We start from the raw sequence: 23,475 nt of genomic DNA on the forward strand, positions 1-23,475 counted from the left end.
TATGCTCTAGCTGGGGGACTTCTACTTCCATCAGATCAGGATGTTTGAGTCCTAAAGGACATAGCTGCTAGACTGAGCCTGCAGCAGATGGTAAAGGAACCAACAAGAGGGAAAAACATACTTGACTTCATCCTCACCAGTCTGCCTGCTGCAGATGCATCTGTCCATGACAGTATCAGTAGGAGTGACCACCTTACAGTGCTTGTGGAAATGTAGTCCCGACGGTATACTGAGGATACCGTACAGTGCAGTACTCCCACTGTGCCAAGTTGTTCCAGTACAGCTACAACACTGGTATCTGCTAGGCAATGTGGAAAATTACCCAGGTATATCCTGTGCACAATAAGCAGGATAAATCCAATCTGGTCAACACTGTCCCATCAGTCTAATGTAATAGTAAGGTAGTGAAAGGAGGTCATCAACAGCACTACCAAGCAACGCTTACTTAGTAATAATCTCCCCACTGACACTTAGTTTGGGTTCCACCAGGACTGCTCAGCTCCTGACCTCATTACAACACTGGTTCAAACAGACAGAAGCAGCTGAATGCAAGAGGTGAAAGTGACTGCCCTTGACAATAAGACTGCATGTGACTGAGTTTAGAATCAAGGAACCCTATCAAAACTGGTCAATGTGAATCGGGGAAAACGCTCCTCTGGTTGGAGTTATACCTGGCACAAAGGAAGGTGGCTGTGGTTGTTGGATGTCAGTGATCACAACTCCAGAACAGTGTTGGAGGTCAGTGATCTCAACTCAACTGCAGGAATGCCTCAAGGTTGTGTCCTAGGCCCAGCCAGCTTCAGTTGCATCATCAACAACCTTCCTTCCTTCATAAAGTCAAAAGCAGGATGTCTGTTGATGATTGCACATTATTCAACGTAATTGCTGATTCCAATACTGAAGTAGTCCATGTCCAAATGCACAAGACAACATGCAGGCAAGTAATATTCATGCCACACAAGTGCCAGACAATGGCCAACTCCAGCAAGAGAGAGTCAAACCATCACCCCTTGACATTCAATGGCATTACAATTGCTGAATATCCCACTATCAACAACTTGGGGGTTACCACTGATCAGAAACTGAACTAGCCATTCAAATACTGCGATTATAAGAGCAGCTTAGAGGCTAGGAATCCTGGGCCACAGACCATGTTTATTTCTCTGAAGTTCTGCTGTTTGAGGATATATCGTTCTCTGGAAACTACCGTTTAGGGGTCTTTCTGTCCGGAGAAATTAAAAGGCTGGAAATCTAGGATCCACGTGAGCATATCTGTTTTTGATGCTAATTGGTTCTGAAGTAGGATTTATGTCTATGGGAATATTGTTTACATTGGAACTATAGAGATGGATAGCTGTTAAGAATTATACTTCGACATGTTTAAGTATTTTAATTGGTCGAAGTTATGCTAACTCTTCTTGTTATATTCTGTGATCTTAAATAAAGTTTGTTTTAATAAAAGCTTCCAAGTGGGTCAATTGAATCATACCTAGAGTGAAGCATCTTATGCTCGCCCTAATGCCAAAATCAAAAATAAAGTTGGGATCTAGGCTAACTTCATAATACACCTTTGAGTTTCCGATCTGGCCCTTAAGAGAAGGGAAAGTTACCATTTCAGCATCTTGACAAAGGAGGAGTGGACAAGTATAACAGCTAACAACACTTACATTGCTGCTGCTGGGTTTAATACCTTTAGAGAAACTGCTTCAGTAGGAAGCAGACCTAAGTGAAGTGATCCTCCTATTTGACCATCACACACTTCCAACACGCTGTTTCAAGAGAGGACAGAAGTTGACACTGGTTTTCATCTTGACCAGAGAATTAAGAATGGCATATGGGGTGGTGCATGGGCTAGGGTGCCGTGAATAGATAAACGGGAGAATGCATCTGTTGCAAATCCAGTTCTTCTTCTAAATGAACATGCCAAACGGAAAGTGAAAAAGAGACCAGTTTTAAGTGGGATCCTTTAGAACAATTAAACTGTCATGTAAAATATTAAACCATTTTTTCTGGTGCCAATTAATTTTCTATTAATTTTCAGCAGTTTCTGTTGTTGTTTGCTGAAAACAAGAATTCTTAAGTGAGTTAAAATTTTCCGTGTAAAGTTTCAGGGACTTGTTATCAAGTTGCTATGATCTAAAAGTTTATATGACAGATTGTAATTTATATGCGTGAAGTACCTGCAGGTTCTCGAGCATCATTTTGTCCAAAGCTTGAATGAATTCTTCATCTTCTGCACAGGGAAGATGCTTTAAGCCTCCACCCTTGATCATCACCTCCTGCTTAACACAAATATAAACAGCATCGACTTAAGTATTTCATTAATCTTGGCATCCAATAACATATGTTAAATAAATCCTACTCCAAATACCTAAAAACATTCCACAAATCTAATGTGGAATTTGCTGACAATACATACTTTTCAACTTTTTAGTAAAAGCATAGTTTAAAAAGTCTTTGCTGAGACTGAGTTCCTGAAAGGGTTTAACCTGAACTGCAACTTGTCAGAGTCTACTTCAGTCAGGCAGCATGATCGGTGCAGGCTTGGAGGGCCAAAGAGCCTGTTCTTGTGCTGTAATTTTCTTTGTTCTTTGTACTTAGTCCATCCTCAACAAATCTACATTTTAGCATCTGCAGATTTGTCAGAGGTTTCTCCAACTTAATACTTGTGAAACATGATTGGCTCTAAAAGGATCCTTCAAAAGTCTTTTTTCCACAGACTCTCATTAGGTCTCCAATAAAACCTTTACAAGTCCATATTCACAACCCAAAACACAGGGACATACAAAGTATTCACAAAAACACTGTATCCTTTGCTGAACGGAGTGATGTATCATAAATAAGAAACTCAACACAGGGACTAAACGTTGGCAATCTGTAGTTATGAGTTGCATTTAATATAGAGAAATAGCCCAAAATATTTCACTGGGATGGAAGAAAAACCAGATAGTAGTAGGCAGCTGGGTTGTAGGTGGTTACAGAGATAGGGTGATACTATAGTGAAATTTAAATACAGGGATGACAATTTTGAGTATGACTTGTTGGGAGACCAGTAGTTCAGCTGAACAAGAACCTGAGAGTACTAGATTTGGTGTGGAATAGAGTAGCGTAACAGAGGGGGATGGTGGTATTGTCGTTGGACAAATAATTCACAGACTCAGGGTAATACCTGGATTTGAATCCAACCATGGCAGATGGTGGGATTTGAAAATATCAGAATTAAAAGTCCAATGATGATAAGAACATAAGAAATAGGAGCAGGAGTAGACCATCTAGCCCTTCGAGCCTGCCCCGCCATTCAGTAAGATCATGGCTGATCTGAAGTGGATCAATTCCATGTTCCCGCCTGCTCCCCATAACCCTTAATTCCCTTGTCTATCAGAAATAGAAATTTGGTAGGAAGAATGGTAGGAAGGACTATTACTTACGTGGCGAAAAACTGCAGCAGGCGACGGTGCAGAGGGACCTCGGGGTCCTTGTGCATGAGTCGCAAAAACCCAGCTTGCAGGTGCAGCAGGTGGTCAGGAAGGCAAATGGGATGCTGGCCTTCATAGCGAGGGGGATTGAATATAAAAGTAGGGAGGTCTTGCTGCAGCTGTATAGGGCATTGGTGAGGCCGCAGCTGGAGTAGTGTGTGCAGTTTTGGGCGCCGCACCTGCGCAAGGATATTTTGGCCCTGGAGGGAGTGCAGAGGAGGTTTACTAGGCTGATACCGGAGTTGAGGGGATTGAGCTATGAGGAGAGGCTGAATAAACTAGGCTTGTACTCGTTAGAGTTTAGAAGAATGAGGGGAGATCTCATTGAGACGTATAAGATGATGAATGGGATGGATAGGATAGAGGTGGAGAGACTCTTCCCGCTCAAAAAAGACAGTAGGACTAGGGGGCACAGCCTCAAGATAAAGGGGAGGCGGTTTAGAACGGAGTTGAGGAGGAACTTCTTCACTCAAAGGGTGGTGAATCTCTGGAATTCTCTGCCCGTTGAAGTGGTGGAGGCTGCCTCGCTAAATATTTTTAAGAAGCAGGTTGATGGGTTCTTGATAAGAGAGGGGATTAAGGGTTATGGGGAGAGGGCGGGAAAGTGGAACTGAGCCACGACAGATCAGCCATGATCTTATTGAATGGCGGGGCAGGCTCGAAGGGCTAGATGGCCTACTCCTGCTCCTATTTCTTATGTTCTTATGTTCTTAAATCTATTTACCTGTGACTTAAATATATTCAACGAGGTAGCTTCCACCACTTCAATGGGCAGAGAATTCCAGAGATTCACCACCCTTCGAGTGAAGAAGTTCCTCCTCAACTCTGTTCTAAACTGCACCCCCCCCCCCCCCCCACTTATTTTGAGGCTGTGCCCTCTAGTTCTGGTTTCCTTTCTAAGTGGAAAGAATCTCTCTATCTCTACCCTGTCTAGCCCCTTCATTATCTTGTAAGTCTCTATATGATCCCCCCTCAGCCTTCTAAACTCCAACGAGTACAGGCCCAGTCTATTTAATCTTTCCTCACAAGCTAACCCCCTCATCTCCAGTATCAACCTGGCGAACCTTCTCTGTACTCCCTCCAAGGCCAATACATCCTTTCGCAAATAAGGGGGCCAAAACTGCACACAGTACTCCAATTGCAGGCTCACCAGTGCCTTGTACAGTTGCAGCAAGACCTCCCTGCTTTTATATTCTATTCCCCTCGCGATAAAAGCCAACATTCCATTTGCCTTCTTGATCACCTGCTGCACCTGCAGACTGAGTTTTTGCCATTCGTGCACAAGGACCCCCAGGTCCCTCTGCACAGTAGTACGCTGCAACTTTTCATCCTTTAAACAATATTCCTTCCTACTATTACTTCTACTAAAGTGGATAACCTCACATTTACTAACGTTATACTCCATCTGCCAGGTCCTCGTCCACTCACTCAGCCTATCCAGATCTCTGCAGACTTTCTGGGCCCTCCTCGCAATTCGCTTTTTCACTCATGTCATCAGCAAATTTTGTTACCCTACACTCAGCCCCCTCTTCCAGATCGTCTATGTATATGGTAAACAGTTGAGGCCCCAGCACCGATCCCTGCAGCACTCCACTAGTCACCAACTGCCAACCAGAAAAGCATCCACTGATTCCAACTCTCTGCTTCCTGTTAGATAACCAATCCTTAATCCACGTTAACACTTTACCCCCAACTCTGTGCACCCTAACCTTCTGCAGCAATCTTATTAAACGCCTTCTGGAAATCTAAAAACACCACATTACCGGTTCCCCTCTGTCTACCGCACTAGTCACATCTTCATAAAAATCCAATAAATTCGTTAAACACGACTTCCCCTTCACGAATCCGTGCTGCGTCTGTTTGATCGAACCGTTCTTTTCTAGGTGTCCTGCTATTTCTTCTTTGATGATGGATTCTAGCATTTTTCCAACTATGGACATTAAGCTAACCGGCCTGTAGTTCCCTGCCTTTTGTCTGCTACCTTTTTTAAACAGCGGCGTAACAGTAGCTGTTTTCCAATCTGCCGGCATTTCCCCAGAGTCCAGTGAATTTTGATAAATAATTATCAAGGCATCTGCTATTACTTCTGCCATTTCTTTCATAAGAACATAAGAAATAGGAGGTGGAGTAGGCCATCTAGCCCTTCGAGCCTGCCCCGCCATTCAATAAGATCATGGCTGATCTGTCGTGACTCAGTTCCACTTTCCCGCCCTCTCCCCATAACCCTTAATCCCCTCTCTTATCAAAAACCCATCAACCCGCTTCTTAAAAATATTTAGCGAGGCAGCCTCCACCACTTCAACGGGCAGAGAATTCCAGAGATTCACCACCCTTTGAGTGAAGAAGTTCCTCCTCAACTCCGTTCTAAACCGCCCCCCCTTTATCTTGAGGCTGTGCCCCCTAGTCCTACTGTCTTTTTTGAGCGGGAAGAGTTTCTCCACCTCTATCCTATCCATCCCATTCAGAACCCTGGGATGCATTCCATCTGGTCCCAGGGGCTTGTCTACCTTCAGTCCCGTTAGTCTATCAAGCACTACCTCTCTAGTAACAGTAATCGTATTCAGGACCTCATCTCCTACCAACCCTCTATCTTTAATATTCGGTAAGCCCTTTTGTGTCCTCCTCTGTGAAGACCGACACAAAAGACTTAAAATCTCAGCCACTTCCTCGTTTCCCATCGTTAAATCCCCCCTCTCGTCCTCCAAGGGTCCAACATTCACTCTTCTTGTTTATATATTTGTAAAAACTTTTACTATCATTTTTTATATTTAGAGTTAGTTTAGTTTCATACTCTTTCTTTCCTTTATCGCTTTCTTAGTCATTCTTTGTTGTTTTTTAAATCTTTCCCAATCTTCTAATTCCTCATTATTTTTAGCTGCTCTGTACGCATCGATTTTTAATTTAATATTCTCCTTTATTTCCTTCGATATCCATGGCTGGTTATCCCTTTTCTTATAGTCCTTCTTTATCACCGGAATATATTTCTGCTGAGTACTGGAAAAGACCTCCTTAAAAATCCTCCACTGTTCCTCAGCTGTATGATGATGAAATTATTATCGATTGTCATCAAAACCCATCTGATTCACCAATATAAGGGAGGAAATTTGTCATCTTTACCTGGTCTGGCCTACATGTGAATTCAGAGCTACAGCAATGCGTAAATACCATGTGAAATGGCCAAGCAAGCCTACAGTTCAAAGGCAATTAGGGATGGGACAGCCAGCATGGCTCACATCCCAGGACTAAATTTAAAAAAAAAGATTCTGAGTTGAAGTGTACAGAGAGTTGAGGCTGGGACATTATTCCGGAAAACACTGGAGTTAGCAAGCCTGGAGATGCAGGAAATCAGATGAGCTGAGATAGAGTCAATGATTTTACAGGTGGAATTCTGCCATCTTTGCAATGTGGAGGATATGTGAAACTCAGCTCATGGTCAAACAGGGGGCTGAGCAAGGAATAGTCTAGTTCGTCAGAATGGAAAGAGGCAGAACTTAAGGTTATGGTCTCAATCTTCAGCTCAAGGAATTTCACGGACAAGGATATTCAGAAGGAGAAAGCAATGGAAAGACTGAGAAAGGTAACAGAAACTGCAACCAGATGCCACCAGTGTGCCTCTGGAAGGTGATCCTAGTTATGTAGATGTTGTTGCTAAGGGACAAAATGAAATAATGAAGAGAGGGGTCAAGAATGGATGGTTCTAAGGTCACAGAGCAACAACTGGAAGAGAATTAGTTGTCAGAAATAGAACATAGAACATTACAGCGCAGTACATTGAGAACCGAAGGACCTGTTGAGCCGACCAGTGGAACCAATCTAATGACCCTCTAACCTAAACTATTCCAATTTTATCCATATGCCTATCCACTGACCATTTGAACGCCCTTAAAGTTCGCAAGTCCACAACTGCTGCAGGCAGGGCATTCCACGCCCTTACTACCCTCTGAGTAAAGAAATTATTAAAGAAATGTTCCAGCTCCAATCATGTAGTTAAGAATGTAACAAAGCAGGGGCAATCCCATTCAACTTTACAACACAGGAAAAGCTTTCAGCTGGAAAGGTGTGATTAATCCAATCAAAAGCTGCATAGAAGTAAGGGAGGATGTCAAAGAATAACGTACCACGACCATAAGAACAGAAAATGCCAAGCATAACTTTGGTGAGGACTATTTCAGTGCTTTTGGAGGGGGTTAGAGGAATGCAAACAAGGAGCTTCAGAGATAGATACAGATCTCAGAAAAAATAAATATATTCAAGGGCCATAAAGAGGAAATGGGTGAATTCACAGGGGCCAATGACATACTCTTTTGCGGAGAGTCTAATAATGGTCGTTTTGAAAGGACAGGCAGTGGGATTGTTTATGGCGTCAGCTAGCAACATTGGGAGTTGCTGGCTCACAAGCACGCAGGTCCTGATGGACTTCGTTCCAGGGTCTTAAAAGACGTGGCTAGGGAGATAGTTGATGGATTAGTTTTAACTTTCCCAGATTTGGGACGCTTCCAATAAGCTGGGAAAAAGCTAATTTAACTTCTTTATTCGGAAAGGGTTTCAGAAAGCAGCAAACTATGGGCCAGTTAGCTTAACCTCTATCATAGGAAAAATGTTAGAACCTATTATTAAAGGCATTATAGCAGGGCATTGGGCCTGAGTAGGATACTGTCAAAGGCTTGGTGTAGAGGGGCCAAATGGCATCCTCCTGCACTGTAGGGAATTCTATGGAGAAAGAAAATACAAAAAGAATGATAGGCAAATGATTAAATATGTCACACCCTCATCACTGTTTTTATGCTGGGTAGCTGGGATGAAAGTACACATTTTGTATTTGTTAAATGTGAAAAGCCTATGCGTATATTGGTCCGAATTATTTAAATTTCATTGGTAAATATATACACACCTGTAAATATATACATCAGTATGCCCACATGTTTTTCCATGGTAACTACATGGCATTTTGGATGAATCAGATCCTCAAGATGACAAAGGAGCATATTCTTCTATTTTTATTTATGTGGTCTATTACACAAATTTCACATCATGATCAAGCTATAACTTGGCATGTCTGTTTTATAAAATCTGAGCTCCACTCCTATTGTGGACATTTGTAAATACTCAGTCTGATCAGCTCCTATGTGTAACTGTACTTCTTGACTCTTTCAATCAAACTAAATCCTCCTCCTACTCTTTCCAATTTGGTCTCATTGCCCAGCTAATCCTGGTACATTTCTAGCTATCCAACCCCAAATTGCATGAATTAACAGGTGATCTCCTCATTACCATCCTCTAGCAAGGAGCTTTTGCCTGAAAATTTCCTTTCTTGTTTTTAAGTAATGGGTGGGGGAGCATGCAGGAGGCAAGGGTATCAAAGGGAATAAGGGGTAGACAGGAAAGTGTATTTGAGGCCATAATTAGATCAGGCATGATCTTATCGAATGGCAGAGCAATCTCAAATGACCCCCTAATTCATGAACTCTTCTGCGGTCATAAACAACACAATCTAATTAACTTTAAACATGCATAGTGACATTCAAAGAATACTTCACAAAATAAGAGCTCTTGTAACATACTGATATGGACAGAGGATTGGTTAGCTAACAAGAAGCAGACAGAGGGGATAAATGGGCACGTTGGCAGGTGGTTACTAGCAGAATACCACAGGGATCAGGTCTGGCATCTCAATTATTTACAATCTATATAATGACTTGGATAAAGGGATTGAATGAGAGTCTATAAAGGGATTTATACAGGTTGAGTGAACAAAGCATTAGCAGATGGAGTATAATGTAGGCAAATATGAACTTGGCAGGAAGAATGGAAAAGCTACATACTATTTGAATGGAGAGAGATGACAGAACACTATGGTAGAGGGGGATCTGGGGATCCCGATACCTCAGAATCACAGAACGGGTACACCGCAGAAAGAGACCATTTAGCCAATCGCATCTGCACCGGCTCTTCAAATTAACATTATGACTTAGTGCCATTCTTCTACCTTTTCCCTGTAACCCTGCAAATTGTTTCTGTTCAATTAGTCACAATGAACTACAAATAATTAGTGTGCATTTGCAGGAAGTAAATAGGAAGGCAAATGGAATGTTGGCATTTATTGCAAGAGGAACTGTATACAAAAAAAAGAAATACAGGGCGTTGGCAAGACCACATCTGGAGCACTGTCTCAATTCTGGTCTCTATTTAAGAAAGGATGTAATTGAAATCGAAGCAATTCAGAGAAGGTTCAGTGGATTGATTCCTGGAATGAAGGGACTATCTTATAATGAAAGATTTAGCATGTTGAGTCTGTGCTCATTGGAAGTTAGAAGAATGAAACGTCTAGGATCCTGAGGGGGTTTGATAAGAGTAGATGCTGAGTGGATGTTTCCTCTTGTGGGGAGTCTAGAACCAGGTGACATAATTAAAAAATGAGGGGTCTCCCATTTAAAACTGGGATGAGAAGATTTTAAGAACATAAGAAATAGGAGCAGGAGTAGGCCATCTAGCCACTCAAGCCTGCCCCACCATTCAATAAGATCATGGCTGATCTGAAGTGGATCAGTTCCACTTACCTGCCTGCTCCCCATAACCTTTAATTCCTTTATCGATCAGAAATCTATCTACCCGTGACTTAAACATATTCAACGAGGTAGCCTCCACCACTTCAATGGGCAGAGAGTTCCAGAGATTCACTACCCTCCGAGAGAAGAAGTTCCTCTTCAACTCTAGAACAGAGTTTAGAACATGACCCCCCCCCCCCACCCTTATTTTGAGGCTGTGCCCTCTAGTTCTGCTTTCCTTTCTAAGTGGGAAGAATCTCTCTACCTCTATCCTATCTAGCCCCTTCATTATCTTATATGTCTCTATAAGATCAACACTCAGCCTTCTAAACTCCAATGAGTACAGGCCCAATCTACTCAATCTCTCCTCATAAGCTAACCCTCTCATCTCCAGTACCAACCTGGTGAACCTTCTCTGTACTCCCTCCAAAGCCAATATATCCTTTCGCAAATAAGGGGGCCGAAATTGCACACAGTGCTCTGGTTGTGGCCTCACCAGTGCCTTATACAGTTGCAGCAAGACCTCCCTGCTTTTATATTCTATCCCCCTCGCGATAAAGGCCAACATTCCGTTTGCCTTCTTGATCGCCTGCTGACTGAGTTTTTGTGATTCATGCACAAGGACCCCCAGGTCCCTCTGCACAGTAGCATGTTGTAATTTTTCACCATTTAAATCATATTCCATTTTACAATTATTTCTTCCAAAGTGGATAACCTCACATTTACCAATGTTATACTCCATCCGCCAGATCCTCGCCCACTCATTCAGCCTATCCAAATCTCTCTGCAGACTTTCTGCGTCCTCCATGCAATTTGCTTTCCCACTCATCTTTGTCTCATCAGCAAACTTTGTTACCCTACACTCAGTCCTCTCTTCCAGATCATCTATGTACATGGTAAACAGTTGAGGCCCCAGCACTGATACCTGCGGCACGCCACTAGTCACCAACTGCCAACCAGAAAAGCACCCATTTATTCCAACTCTCTGCTTCCTGTTAGATAGCCAATCCTCCATCCACGCTAACACTTTACCCCCAAATGCGTGTACCCTAATATTCTGCAGCAACCTTTTGTGAGGCACCTTATCGAACGCCTTCTGGAAATCTAAAAACGCCACATCCACCGGTTCCCCTCTGTCAACCGCACTTGCCACATCTTCATAAAAACCCAGTAAATTCGTCAAACACGATTTCCCCTTCATGAATCCATGCTGCGTCTGCTTGATCGAACCATTCGTTTCCAGGTATCCTGCTATTTCTTCTTTAATGATGGATTCCAACATTTTCCCAACTACGGACATTAAGCTAACCGGCCTGTAGTTACCCACCTTTTATCTATTTCCTTTTTTAAACAGCTGTTTTCCAATCAGCCGGCACTTCCCCAAAGCCCAGTGAATTTTGATAAATAACTACTAACACATCTGCTATTAGTTCTGCCATTTCTTTCAGTACCCTGGGATGCATTCCGTCCAGGCCTGGGGACTTGTCTATCTTCAGTCCCATTAATCTACCAGGCACTACCTCTTTCGTAACAGTAATTGTAATAAACACCTCACCTCCCACTGACCCTCGATCGTTAATATTTGGTAAGCTATTTGTGTCCCCCACCGTGAAGACTGACACAAAAAACTTTAATTAAGGTCTCAGCCATTTCCTCGTTTCCCACTATTAAATCCACCCTCTCGTCGTCCAAGGGTCCAACATTCACTCTAGCCACTCTCTTTTTTATATATTTCTATATAATAGCACAGCAGTCTTAAGAGGCCAAACGACCTACTCTGCCCCTAATTCTTGAGCTCTTCTGTGGTCATAAGCAACACAAATTACAACCAATATGCTAATAATAATAAAAATTAAATCAGCTGGCTGAGAATAATAAAGTCGGCATAAATACTGCATACATTTCAGAGTATAAAGACCCAGCAACAAGCAAGAAGTGCTGGGTTTCCTCCTTCTATGTTTTTAAAGTTCATTTATTAGTGTCATAAGCAGGCTTGTATTAACACTGCAACTAAGTTACTGTGAAAATCCCCTAGTGGCAGCACAGAGGGAGAATTTAGCATGGCCAATGCACCTAACCAACACGTCTTTCAGACTGGAGGAGGAAACTGGAGAACCTGGAGGAAACGAACACCGACACAGGGAGAACGTGCAGACTCCGCACAGAAGTGACCCAAGCTGGGAACTGAACCCGTGTCCCTGGTGTGTGAAACAACAGTGCTAACTGCTGCACCACTGTGCCACCATGTCACCCAGATGTGCTATCACAAAACCCAAGACTCAAGATTAGCTGCCTTTAACATTCAAGCAATTAAGTCAGTTTGTCTACACTCTTCAGTGTTGAATAATTATATCTTTCCATTCTTTGCTCTTCCTCTGAAAATGTACCAAACTACCATTTTCCACCTTAAATTACATCTTCCTGTTCATTCTGCTAATTGTTAACAGCCTTGCCTTTTTCTTTAAAACTTGGCCTCATTGTTTACCAAACATTTTTAAAGAATAGAAAGACATTCATTTTTATAGCACTTCACATGACCATCAGACATCTCAAAATACTTTACAGCCAGTGAAAGATGTTGTGAAGTGTAATCACTGTTGAAATGCTGCAGCCAAATTTGCATATGACAAGTTCCAAAATAATAATGACTAAATAACTGTTTTTGTGATATTATAAACACTGTTCAAGACACTGGAGAAAATTCCCTTGCTCTTCTTTGTAAATAGTGCCTTTCGGCCTTTTACACCCACTAGCGTAGGCAGAAGGGACGTTGGGTTTAACATCTCATCTGAAAGTCGGCTCCTCTGACAGTGCAGCACTGCCTCAGTACTGCAGTGAAGTGTCAATCCTGGTTGTCGTGCTCAAGCAATTGAGCAGAACTTGAAAGTAGAAACTTGAGTCAAAGACAAGGCTGCTACCAGTTGAGTCACGACTGATGATTTTTCTTTTTTGTTTACTCATTCATGAAAAGTGGGCTTCACTGGCAGGCCAGTATTTATTGCCCATCTGTAAATGCCTGTGAGGTGGTGGTGGGCGGCTTTATTGAACCGCTGCAGTCCATGTGGTATAAGTACATCTTCTGTGCTGTTAGGGAGGGAGTTCCAGGACTTTGACCAGTGACAAGTGGTGCAGAAGGTGAGGTTTTGGAGAGAATACAGAAAAGATTTACCAGGATGTTGTCTGGTATGGAGGGCACTAGCTATGAGGAGGGGTTGGAGAAACTTGGTTTGTTCTCACTGGAATGACAGAGTTTGAGGGGCGATGTGACAGAAGTCTCCAAGATTGAGGGGCATGGACAGAGTGGATAGTCAGAAGCTTTTTCCCAGGCTTGAACAGTCAATTACTAGGGGGCATAGGTTTAAGGTGTGAGGGGTAAGGTTTAAAGGAGATGTACGAGACAAGTTTTTTACCCAGAAGGTGGTGGGTGCCTAGAACTCGCTGCTGGGGGAGGTAGCAGAAGCGGATATGGAGTTTTAAGGGACGTCTGGACAAATACATGAATAGGATGGGAACGGAGAGATACGGTCCTGGAAGGGTAGGGGGTTTTAGTTCAGTTCAGTCAGGCAGCATGATCGGTGTAGGCTTGAAAGGCCAAAGGGCTCGTTTCTGTGCTGCAATTTTCTTTGTTCTTCAACAGTGAAGGAACGGCGATGTTTAATTACAAAATTTCAACATCGTGTACCCAGGTTGAAATTGGCTATACATACAGAACCCAAAATTGGACGAGGATCTAGAATTCCTGGAATATAGCACTTTCAACTCTCCACTAGTTCAAGAAACATCAAGCCATACCCATTGCCTCTGTTTGTTAACAAAGTTATGATGCAGATTATTATATGCTTGAATTTTTGGGACAGGCTTCCTGTTGAATAATTTACCAAGTTTTCCCCTCAACTACTTATACACTACATGCATAGTGTACTTGCATGCCCTCTGTGTACCCAATCTGCCAAAAATAAATCAGCTGCTTTTAGTGAAAGAGATCTAATTGAAAGCACCTCAGAAAAAAAGAGCAAGTATTTCAGATGGTCCTTGCATTACACTTACATTGTTATCCTCATCAGTTTCATTTTCCTTATTAGAATCAGTCAGATAATCTGTGTTTTCCTCCTCCTCTTCATCTTCTTCCTCATTCTCAGAAGCATCCTAAAATTAAAAAAAAACATAATTTCTACAAAAAGTGGTCAAAGAGTAATCTCAATTAGCTGCCATAACTAGGTTATGGGAAGTTAATGGGTTGTTTCTTTTCATAAAAATAGTTAAACATTTCAGCTTGTTTAGCCTAATTTCTACTTCTGGACTCAACATCGAGTTCAACAATTTTGGACTGTGAACTTTCCCCTTCATCTCGACTCTCCACTTTTGTTTTCTGTTATTCAATTCCCTGGCTTTTCCCAACACAACTCACCGCTCCCCCAGATGGCCACTGTCTCTTGTCCAGTTTTGCTCCTACTGATCTGTTCTCCTATTAAGACATTCAGCTTTCCATCCTTTGCAATTATAAACACTTGAGTCGCTAATTATACCATCAATAGTTCTTTTGTCTCATGTCCATGTCATTTTGCCAATCTTTCCTTCAGGATGTTTGCGAAATAAGAAAGTTTTCTTCTGCTAAGTACAAACTAAATGAAATTATAGCTGTTCAAGTAAATAATTGTAATAGATGTGAACAAAATACAGTAAATTAGGCCTAATTATTTCTCAGATGGACCATGCCTATTCATGATCCATAAACATAGAAAATACAAGCAGGAGTGGGCCATTTGGCCCTTCAAGCCTATTCCACCATTCATAATCATGGCTGATCAGCAAATTCAATATTCTGATCCTGCCTTCCCACCGACCACCCCCCCCAACCCCACTCCATCCCTTGTATCTAATTTCTTCTTGAAATCCACAGATTCACTACTCTCTGGATGAAGAAATTTTTCCTCACCTCAGTCCTAAAAGGTATACCCTTTATCCTCAAACAGTGGCCCCTAGTCTGGACTCCCCTACAGCAGGAACATTTTTTCTGAATCTACCCCGTTAGAATTTTAACAATTTTCTGAATCCTGTTAAAATTTTACAAGTTTCTATGAGATCCCTGCTCACTTTTCTGAACTCTAATGAATATAATCCTAACTGATTTAGTCCCTCTTCATACGAGACCTGCCATCCCAGGAATCAGCCTGGTAAACCTTCGCTTCACTCACTGTATAGCAAGGACATCCATCATCAGATAAGGACACCATTATTCTCAGATAAGGATCCTGCTCACTTATTTTCCAGAGGCAAAGAGCCAAGAGTCATGGAGTCATTTACAGCACAGGAGGTAGCCTTTGGCCAAAGCTTGTGCCAGTTCCTCGTCCAGCAATCCAATCAGTCCCATTTCCCTGCTCGATCCCAGATAGCCTGCAAGTTTATTTTCTTCCACTGCCCCCGCATTTCCTGCATAAAACCTAAACCTGTCATAATCTTTGCAAATCAATCTCTTTTGTTCCAAAAGAATAACACCAGCCTCTACAACTTTGTAGCTAAAGCTCCCTCTCTCTGGAACCATCTTGGTAAATCTCCTCTGCACCCTCTCAAACACTCAGACATCCTTCCTAAAGTGGTGACCAGGACTAGTTGCAATTTTTTAGTTTGGCCTAACCAGAGTTTTATAAAGGTATTGTGAAGTTTCCTCTACAACATTCCCCCCTCCAAAAACTGCTAATCTGATCACATGACACATTGTAGATCAATTGCCTTCTTTTAAAAGGGCTTTTTCTATGGTTGTCGCTCAGAAATTATTACTTTCCACAAGATCTGAGAACTGTTAATGCTTATTTCATTTCCAAAAGGTGGTACAATCCAATTCATTTTGGAAAAAAAAGGATTTTAAATCAACACAGCATTAAATAGCAAAATAGGTATTGTGAGCAAAAATAGTCCTTTAACAAGTCTTGAAAACAAGACTCAAGAACAGAAGCTAAACAGATCTCTGAATGATGCCAATATTGCATAGCCCACAAATGTTATCTACAACTTACTTTAAACAAAACATCTTGTTCCCACATGGAGTAAACTTTAACATGAGCATGGTCCTTATTTACTTTTCAAGTTTACATATGATATGTTGCTGAACTTGCAGGGTCATACCAACCATTTTGCAAATGGGCTGCAAGCACCCAATATTGGCACAAGATTACTTGAAAGCAGCTTCAAAAAGGCCATAGTTTCAACAACGCAGTTGGGCCTCAGGGCTCATCAGGTTGTGTCAACATTTGCCAGGTTTTTAAAATAACCAAGCAGATAACACTGCTACTCAATAAGGTACTACAATAGCAAGCTGGGCTCAAGGGTTAATGTCTGGTTTACACATCTATACATAGGCTGCACAAATCGGGAGAAAAAAAAGTGTATGAACTTTGAGATAACTACATAAATAATCCAGAAAGGGGGAAACTTAGCGTTAAAAATGATTTTAATTTGAATTAACGGGTGCATCGGCTGTGATTCAGAAGGTTGTGTGTTCAAGCCCACTCCAGGAGAGCACAAAAGTCAAGGCTGCCACTCCAACGCAGTACTGAGGGAGTACTGCACTGCCTAAGGTGCCATCTTTCAGGTGTGCGTTAAAGGGGTGGATTCTGCCCTCTAAGGTGGGCATAAATGATCCTATGGCACCATTTTGAAGAGCAGCAGGAGAGTTTGCCCAGGTGTGCTGGCCAATATTTATCCCTCAAACAACATCAGAAAACATTATCACATGTTTGCTGGTGGGAGCTTCTGTGTGAATTGACTGCTTCATTTCCAAATTACTATAGTAACGTTCAAAATTAATTAACTGACTGTAAAGCATAGGCAACATTTGCTGCTTACGAAAAGTGTCACAAACCTGGATGACATTAACTACGTGGGTGTCCCAACTTGGAAATACCAGTTCATGATGTGTATAGTTTTGTCCACAGGAAAGGTGTAAAGGGCCACCCAGTGAGAACAGTAACCAGCCCAGAAGTAGTACAAGACTTATTAAAGACTACGTAATAAGTCTTAAATAGAGATACATATACACAAAGAGGACTATAATAATCAAAGACAGTTACATACAAGACTACTAAACACACTCATGCAATTTAAATAGGAATTACCCTCCTGATCCAAAGTACATTTATAAGATCTGAACTCTTTCAGGACTTCCTTCTGCCCAATCTTCATTCAATTCTATAGATCTATAAGTAAAGGCCAGCTTACTGTTACCACATTGCATACAATTGAGTAGCTACTCTGCGGAACATCTCCTCTTGATTCAGCAAAGATGTGCGCTTTACCTGCCTCCAGGAAATATAGTTTGTACCCTTGCTTCTGGTCTGCAAACCAGCACTGGCTTACAGGCTGCTAGCTGGACTCTGCACCTCAGGCAGCTAGCTGAATACAGCCTCTGTCCTTCGACAAAACAGTTGCCAATTATATCATTATTTCCCTTTGAAGATACTCTGTTAGCTGTCTGTTCCTTTGGCTTCTGTTGGTTCTGACATTAGCATTTGTATGCCTTCCCTGGCATCATCCCGCCAAAGTATTTCTTTTGGTCCGTCTGTAACTGCTGATCTTGCTATTGGGACTCACATCCTGTGAAATATCTTTTGAAATACTGGTGGCTTTGGACCTGCTGGCACATTCATGAGAAAAGTGCTTCATAAATGCAAGTTTTTTAAGCAAGTCTGAATTCAAACCAACGGACCACATCATCTTAGCACCTCTTCAACATCTGAAGTACTTCACTTGTGAACTGATTTAAAGTTTATTTATTAGTCACAAGTAAGGTTTGTACTAACACTGCAATGAAGTTACTGTGAAATTCCTCTAGCCATCACAGTCCACCACCTGTTTGGGTTAATGCACCTAACCAGCACGTCTTTTAGAATGTGGGAGGAAACCAGACACCCGGGAGGAAATCCACGCAGACACAGGGAGAATATGCAAACTCCACACAGACATTAAGAATCATAAATTGCTTTATAGAAAAACGTTGCCTATTTTCTCACATTAAAATGAGAGAAATGATTAAATAAGTTATTTCGGACAGACCGGGTTTAGGAATACTGGCAGGACACTATGCTCTTCAAACTTTGCAACGGGAACTCGGCATCGGGGCTTATACCCCAAGTAACACAGGGCAGCACCGGAATGTCAATGCAAGAGAACAACATTCGGAGGGCAATTACTCAGTTGCAGTCAAATTTAGAAAAATGAAGTGCCAACAAAAACATTTGTTTCCAATCATGATAATTTTGTATCATAATACCATGGGACTAAATGTTCTTAATAGTTTTATGGCTCATTGAGCCAACTCTTGCAATGAAAAAAAAGCCCTCAAAAATAATTTGTCAGCATATTCTAAAGAAAGCGAGTTGAGATGAGAAATAAATTGCTAGAAAAACTAAACAGGTCAGGCAGCAAGAGTTAATGGTTCAGTCAATGACTTTTTGTCAGTAATCTGAGACATTCAAAAGTAAGACTTGTAAATCAGTTCCGTAGGGAACTTTCTCAATGACCAGTCACAAATGAAAAAAGCAAAATGACATGGTATCTTCCAACCTCTCTTTTTCCTTAGGGCAAAAAAGAATCACAATTTTGTGGATGAGTTAATAACCATTTATTGTTAATTTTTAAGCTAATGCCCAGTGTTTATGTCAAATATTAAAATAACACGATACTTGCAAAACCAATTTGACAGTGGAAATCCACCAATCATGCCAGCCTGCCACCCATTTAAGGCAATGGTTTTGATAGTCAATAGAAACCGTACCTCTTCTTCATGTTCATTCATTTCACTTTCATTCCCGGACTGTTCTTCTGTTTCTGCTCCACCCTCTTCCTCCTCATCATCATCGTCGTCATCCTGATTTTCTTCTCCTTCGCCCAGACCGGACAGCTTATCCGGCTTGGAATCTTTCCCATCAATAACAAGGCCTAACGAAAATATAGCAAATTTAATTTTGAAAAAAATTAGATCGTAACTTTTTAAACCTTACAAAATCGGGTACCAAGGACCATAAGAAATCTCCTAAAAGGGGATACAAGCATAATTACTCTGCCAAAATAGTGTACTGGTAGGAATTTAACTAATTCTCATTTAACGCACTATCCAGTTTGCTTTTCATTCCTAGGTCCTCTCAGTATCCCTACTTCAATGGTAAAAGTAGTAAGTAGGTTCTCCCATTCCAATTCTCCCTATAAACCACTAATTTAGTGGAAACTAAATTCTCTGAATTCATCTGGAAACCAGGTTCAATTCCCGGCTTGGGTCACTGTCTGTATGGAGGATGCATGTTTCCCCTGTGTCTGCATTGTTTCCAGTTTCCTCCCACAGTCCGAAAGGCATGCTGGTCAGGTGCACTGGCCATGCTAAACTCTCCCTCAGTGTACCCGAACAGGCGCTGGAGTGTGGCGACCAGGGGGTTCTCACAGTAACTTCACTGCAGTGTTAATGTAGGCCTGCTTGTGACTAATAAATAAACTTCACTTGAACTTTACTTATTAGGCCACTTTTTTTTTCCTTTTCTGGAACACAGTGAATCAGAATAACATCCTGGACTTCACTCAGCACCTCCAGTTACAAAACAACTGATGACTGCAATCACAAACAGAACGGAGGTATACAAAAACTAAACAAAGAACAAAGAACAACCCAGCACGGGAAACAGGCCCTTCGGCCCAATGAGCCCACGCCGCCATGTCGACAAAGCATTTTCCTACACCTACCCTGCCCCGTGTGCATGTTAATGGCACCCCTAATGTAGCCAGATTCAGGGGAGAATAGTGTAGGGTCAATTTGGTACACCAATCAGCCTAAGAGCACACCTTTGGGGTGTGAGAGGAAACCGGAGCACCTGGAGGAAACCCACACAACCACAGGGAGAATGCGCAAACTCCCACAGACACAGGCCCAAATCCATGCATCTGCACAGCTAGCAGTGATAGTCACTGAGCTGTTGTGGTGCCCGTCTGCTGGTCCAGGATTAAGCACACACAACAACACGAAGTACTAGGCCACTCTCAAAACCTCCAAGAGCAGCCCATGCACGACCCACCGTGTGCATGCCCCTCATTTGACAACAAGGTGGACCGACACCTGTGAATTAAAAGAGACAAAACATTAACATGTAATATTACATTTTCGGTGTCGTCCCGAGGCTCTGGCCATTTTTTAATACCGTCTACTATAACCCTCCATCCCTGTTTCGCTCATGTGTCTAAGTAAACCTTAAACAAGTCCAACATGCCTGCCTCCACCACCTTACTTGGTAGCGTGTTCCATACCCCCACGACCCTCTGCGTGAAAAACCTTCCTCTAGTATCCAAATTATATTTCTCCCCCCTCACCCTTAGATCGTGACCTCTCATAATAGTTGTCCCCAATCTAGGGAAAAGCCTGCCACTGTTGACTCTATCTATTCCCTTCATTATTTTATACACCTCTATCAGATCCCCCCTTAATCTCCGTCTTTCTAAGGCGAAGAGCCCCAGTTTTTCCAACCTTTCCTCATAACTCAGTCCTTCCATGCCAGGCAACATCCTGGTAAACCTTCTCTGCACTCTCTCCAGGGTCTCCACGTCCTTCCGGTAGTAAGGTGACCAGAACTGGACGCAGTACTCCAAATGCGGCCTAACCAACGTTCTGTACAACTGAAGCATTAGACGTCAGCTCTTATACTCTATACCCCTTCCTATAAAGGCTAGCATTCCGTAAGCTTTCTTCACAACCTTCTCTACCTGTGTTGACACCTTCAGAGACTTGTGCACCTGCACTCCCAGGTCCCTCTGTATTTCTATACTCTTAATTGGTCTACCTTTGATCATGTAACTCCTCCCCGCATTATTCCCTCCAAAATGCATCACCTCACATTTGTCAGGATTAAATTCCATCTGCCATCTATCTGCCCAATATACCAACCTATCTATATCCTGTTGTGTCACCTGACAGTCTTCCTCAGTATCTGCCAATCCTGCCGTCTTGGTGTCATCTGCAAACTTGCTGATCACACCACGTACGCCCTCTTCCAAGTCGTTTATATATATTACAAAGAGCAGAGGTCCCAGTACTGAGCCCTGCGGCACACCACTGGTGACTGACCTCCAGCCAGAAGGCGAGGTCCTGCCATGCTAGATTGACATTAACATTTTAATGTACACTATCTGATGCCATGTTAATGGGACAATATTGCCTGTCCTAGATAATGACAGCTCTTCCTCTGTAGTGCACTGAAATGTCAGTTTTATATTATGTGTACTGGAATGAAGCTTGAACTTCATTCAAAATATGTACGTCTTCAAGTACATTATTGCCAAAAGTTCTATTTTTTCAACTGCGTTATTCCAGCTACTAATGTTACATCCTAACTCTTTTCAGAGGAGCCACTAGTCCCATCAGTGCCAATGGAGCACACAATATAAATGATGAACTGCAAACAAAATAAGACACCATAGCTGAGGGAAGATTAAATGGTTTGTGCAGACAAGAACTTGAGATAGATACAGGAGCAAACCAAAATCGGCCTACCAAGCCTGCTCCATCATTCACTAAGATTCTGGCTGACCTGACCGTGGCCTGAACTCCACATTCCTGTCTATCTCCCATAACCCTTAAATCCATCCAATTCCACCTTGAATATATGCAATGACCTAGTCACCACTGTTGTGTGTGTAAAAGAATTTCAAAGACGAACAACTATCTGAAAGAAATGCTTTCTCATTTGTCTTAAACAGAGGAGCCCTCGCTCTGAAACGCTGTACTCCAGTTCTAGATTTCTCCACAAGAGGAAACCATCCTCTTAGCATCAACTCTCTCAAGCCCAATCAGAATCTTATAGATCCTTGACAAGAACCAAACAAAACTTCAAGGACTGGATTGTTCTGAAATATCTTATTGTAATAAGTTACAAGCAAGTATATGATTGGAGCACATTTTGTCATCTATAGCTGTTGTCAATGTTTGAACTTATTGCACCTAATACATTTTAGTCATCGCATGTTTATCTTTCACCATTTAATGGCAAAAAAGTTGTTTCAAGCATGACACAGCTCCTGCACTACACTGGGGGAAAGAAAGTTCAAGGTTATTGTTACACCTTGCAAAATGTCAAATTCTCCCCAATCAGATAAGCAAGGGAGAATTGAAATGGGAAACTCCCTCTATAGAAAGATGAGAGAATTAGATAAAAACAAGGAAGGGGAGGGGAGAATACCCTCATAGAATCTCTAAAGAGCCAAAAGGGGTCATTTGGCCAATTGAGTCTGCCCTGACTCTCTGAAAGAGCATCCAACCCACGCCCTCTCCTCTGCCTTATCTCATCACCCCACACATTTACCACAGCTAATCTACCTAACATGCACATCCCTAGACGTTAGAGTAATTTTAGCATGGCCAATTCACCTAATCTGCTTACTGCACAGACGAAGAAGAAAACATAATAATGCTGATAATCTGAAGTAAAGCGATAGCACGTGAAAATTCTGAATGAATTTATCTGAAACATGAACCATCTTCCTCTTTTCGAACTGGTCTGCTATGCTTTGCCATAATTTCCTGTTTTTATTATTAACACTCGACCTATCCTTCTGCCAAAAGCATCACGAGACAATGCTAAGTGCTTAAACTATGCACAGCTTTACAATGAGACTTAGGACAGGAATAAGATATTGCATGTGTCTGGACAGCAAGAATAAATTAAAAAAAATCAACCCACTTGCTCAAAACTGCTTTAAGAAATTGTTCATTGTACAATAACTCTTTAGATAAGGGAGATAAAATATAAAGATATTCATTGTTAAATGGATTTTGTTTATTATTCCACATGGTCAAGGCTGCAAATCTCAAATTCTCATGTATAGCATATCTCTTTTAAAAAATTTAAATGGAATGAAACACTCCTTAGTCTTTGAAATTCAGGTTTCAAAGGACTCTGAAGGACTGAAGATTTATTAAATAAAAATCAAAGGAGATAAAAAAAGGAATATTTAGAAAACGTATCAACTTTTTGAATGAGCGAGTCCTGTTAATGGAGGTAAGTTTGATAAAATTGCAGGAACTGTTAAATGATTAATTACATATATAACAACTCTCATTTTAATGCAACAATCCAAGGATGGTTATCAAAAAAAGTGCGAGACTGAACAATAGTGAGGTCAGTCAAAAGGCTGGCAGGGTATTTACATTGCAAAAAATGTCAACAATGTGAACTTGCTCAATTAATTATCATACTTTACTAACTTTCATCCAAAACTCCCTGATGCAATTCACTAGTAAGTAACAATGAGGGGCTGAAAAGTAAGTGAATCACCAAATCTAATCTTGGCTCTGCAGTAGCACTCGAGTCAGGCGTCAGTGACCGAAATGCATATGGTTCTCCCTCAGTCATTGAGCATGGTGTTGTATTTGCTGATTCTGATACGTGTGATTTGTTGAACTGACCCCTTCTGCACTATAAGAT

General features: G+C 41.7%; 1 protein-coding gene across 10 annotated transcripts in view; it reads right to left on the reverse strand.

The window, feature by feature from the left end:
* upf2 (UPF2 regulator of nonsense mediated mRNA decay) overlaps nt 1-23,475 on the reverse strand; it is a 166,580-nt gene that overhangs the window by 66,114 nt on the left and 76,991 nt on the right. For 8 of the 10 annotated variants that reach the window (XM_080207740.1, XM_080207742.1, XM_080207738.1 and 5 more), the window contains 3 exons: nt 18,792-18,955; nt 14,069-14,167; nt 2,181-2,282 (listed from right to left, as the gene is read on the reverse strand). In XM_080207740.1, the coding sequence (XP_080063866.1) occupies nt 2,181-2,282; nt 14,069-14,167; nt 18,792-18,955 (365 nt within the window). The remainder of the gene's footprint in view (nt 1-2,180; nt 2,283-14,068; nt 14,168-18,791; nt 18,956-23,475) is intronic. The other 2 variants (XM_080207737.1, XM_080207741.1) reach the window with 1 other exon arrangement.

This window comes from Carcharhinus amblyrhynchos, chromosome 19, assembly GCF_965287045.1.
Source record: "Carcharhinus amblyrhynchos chromosome 19, sCarAmb.v2.hapA, whole genome shotgun sequence".
Taxonomy (NCBI): Eukaryota; Metazoa; Chordata; class Chondrichthyes; order Carcharhiniformes; family Carcharhinidae; genus Carcharhinus; species Carcharhinus amblyrhynchos.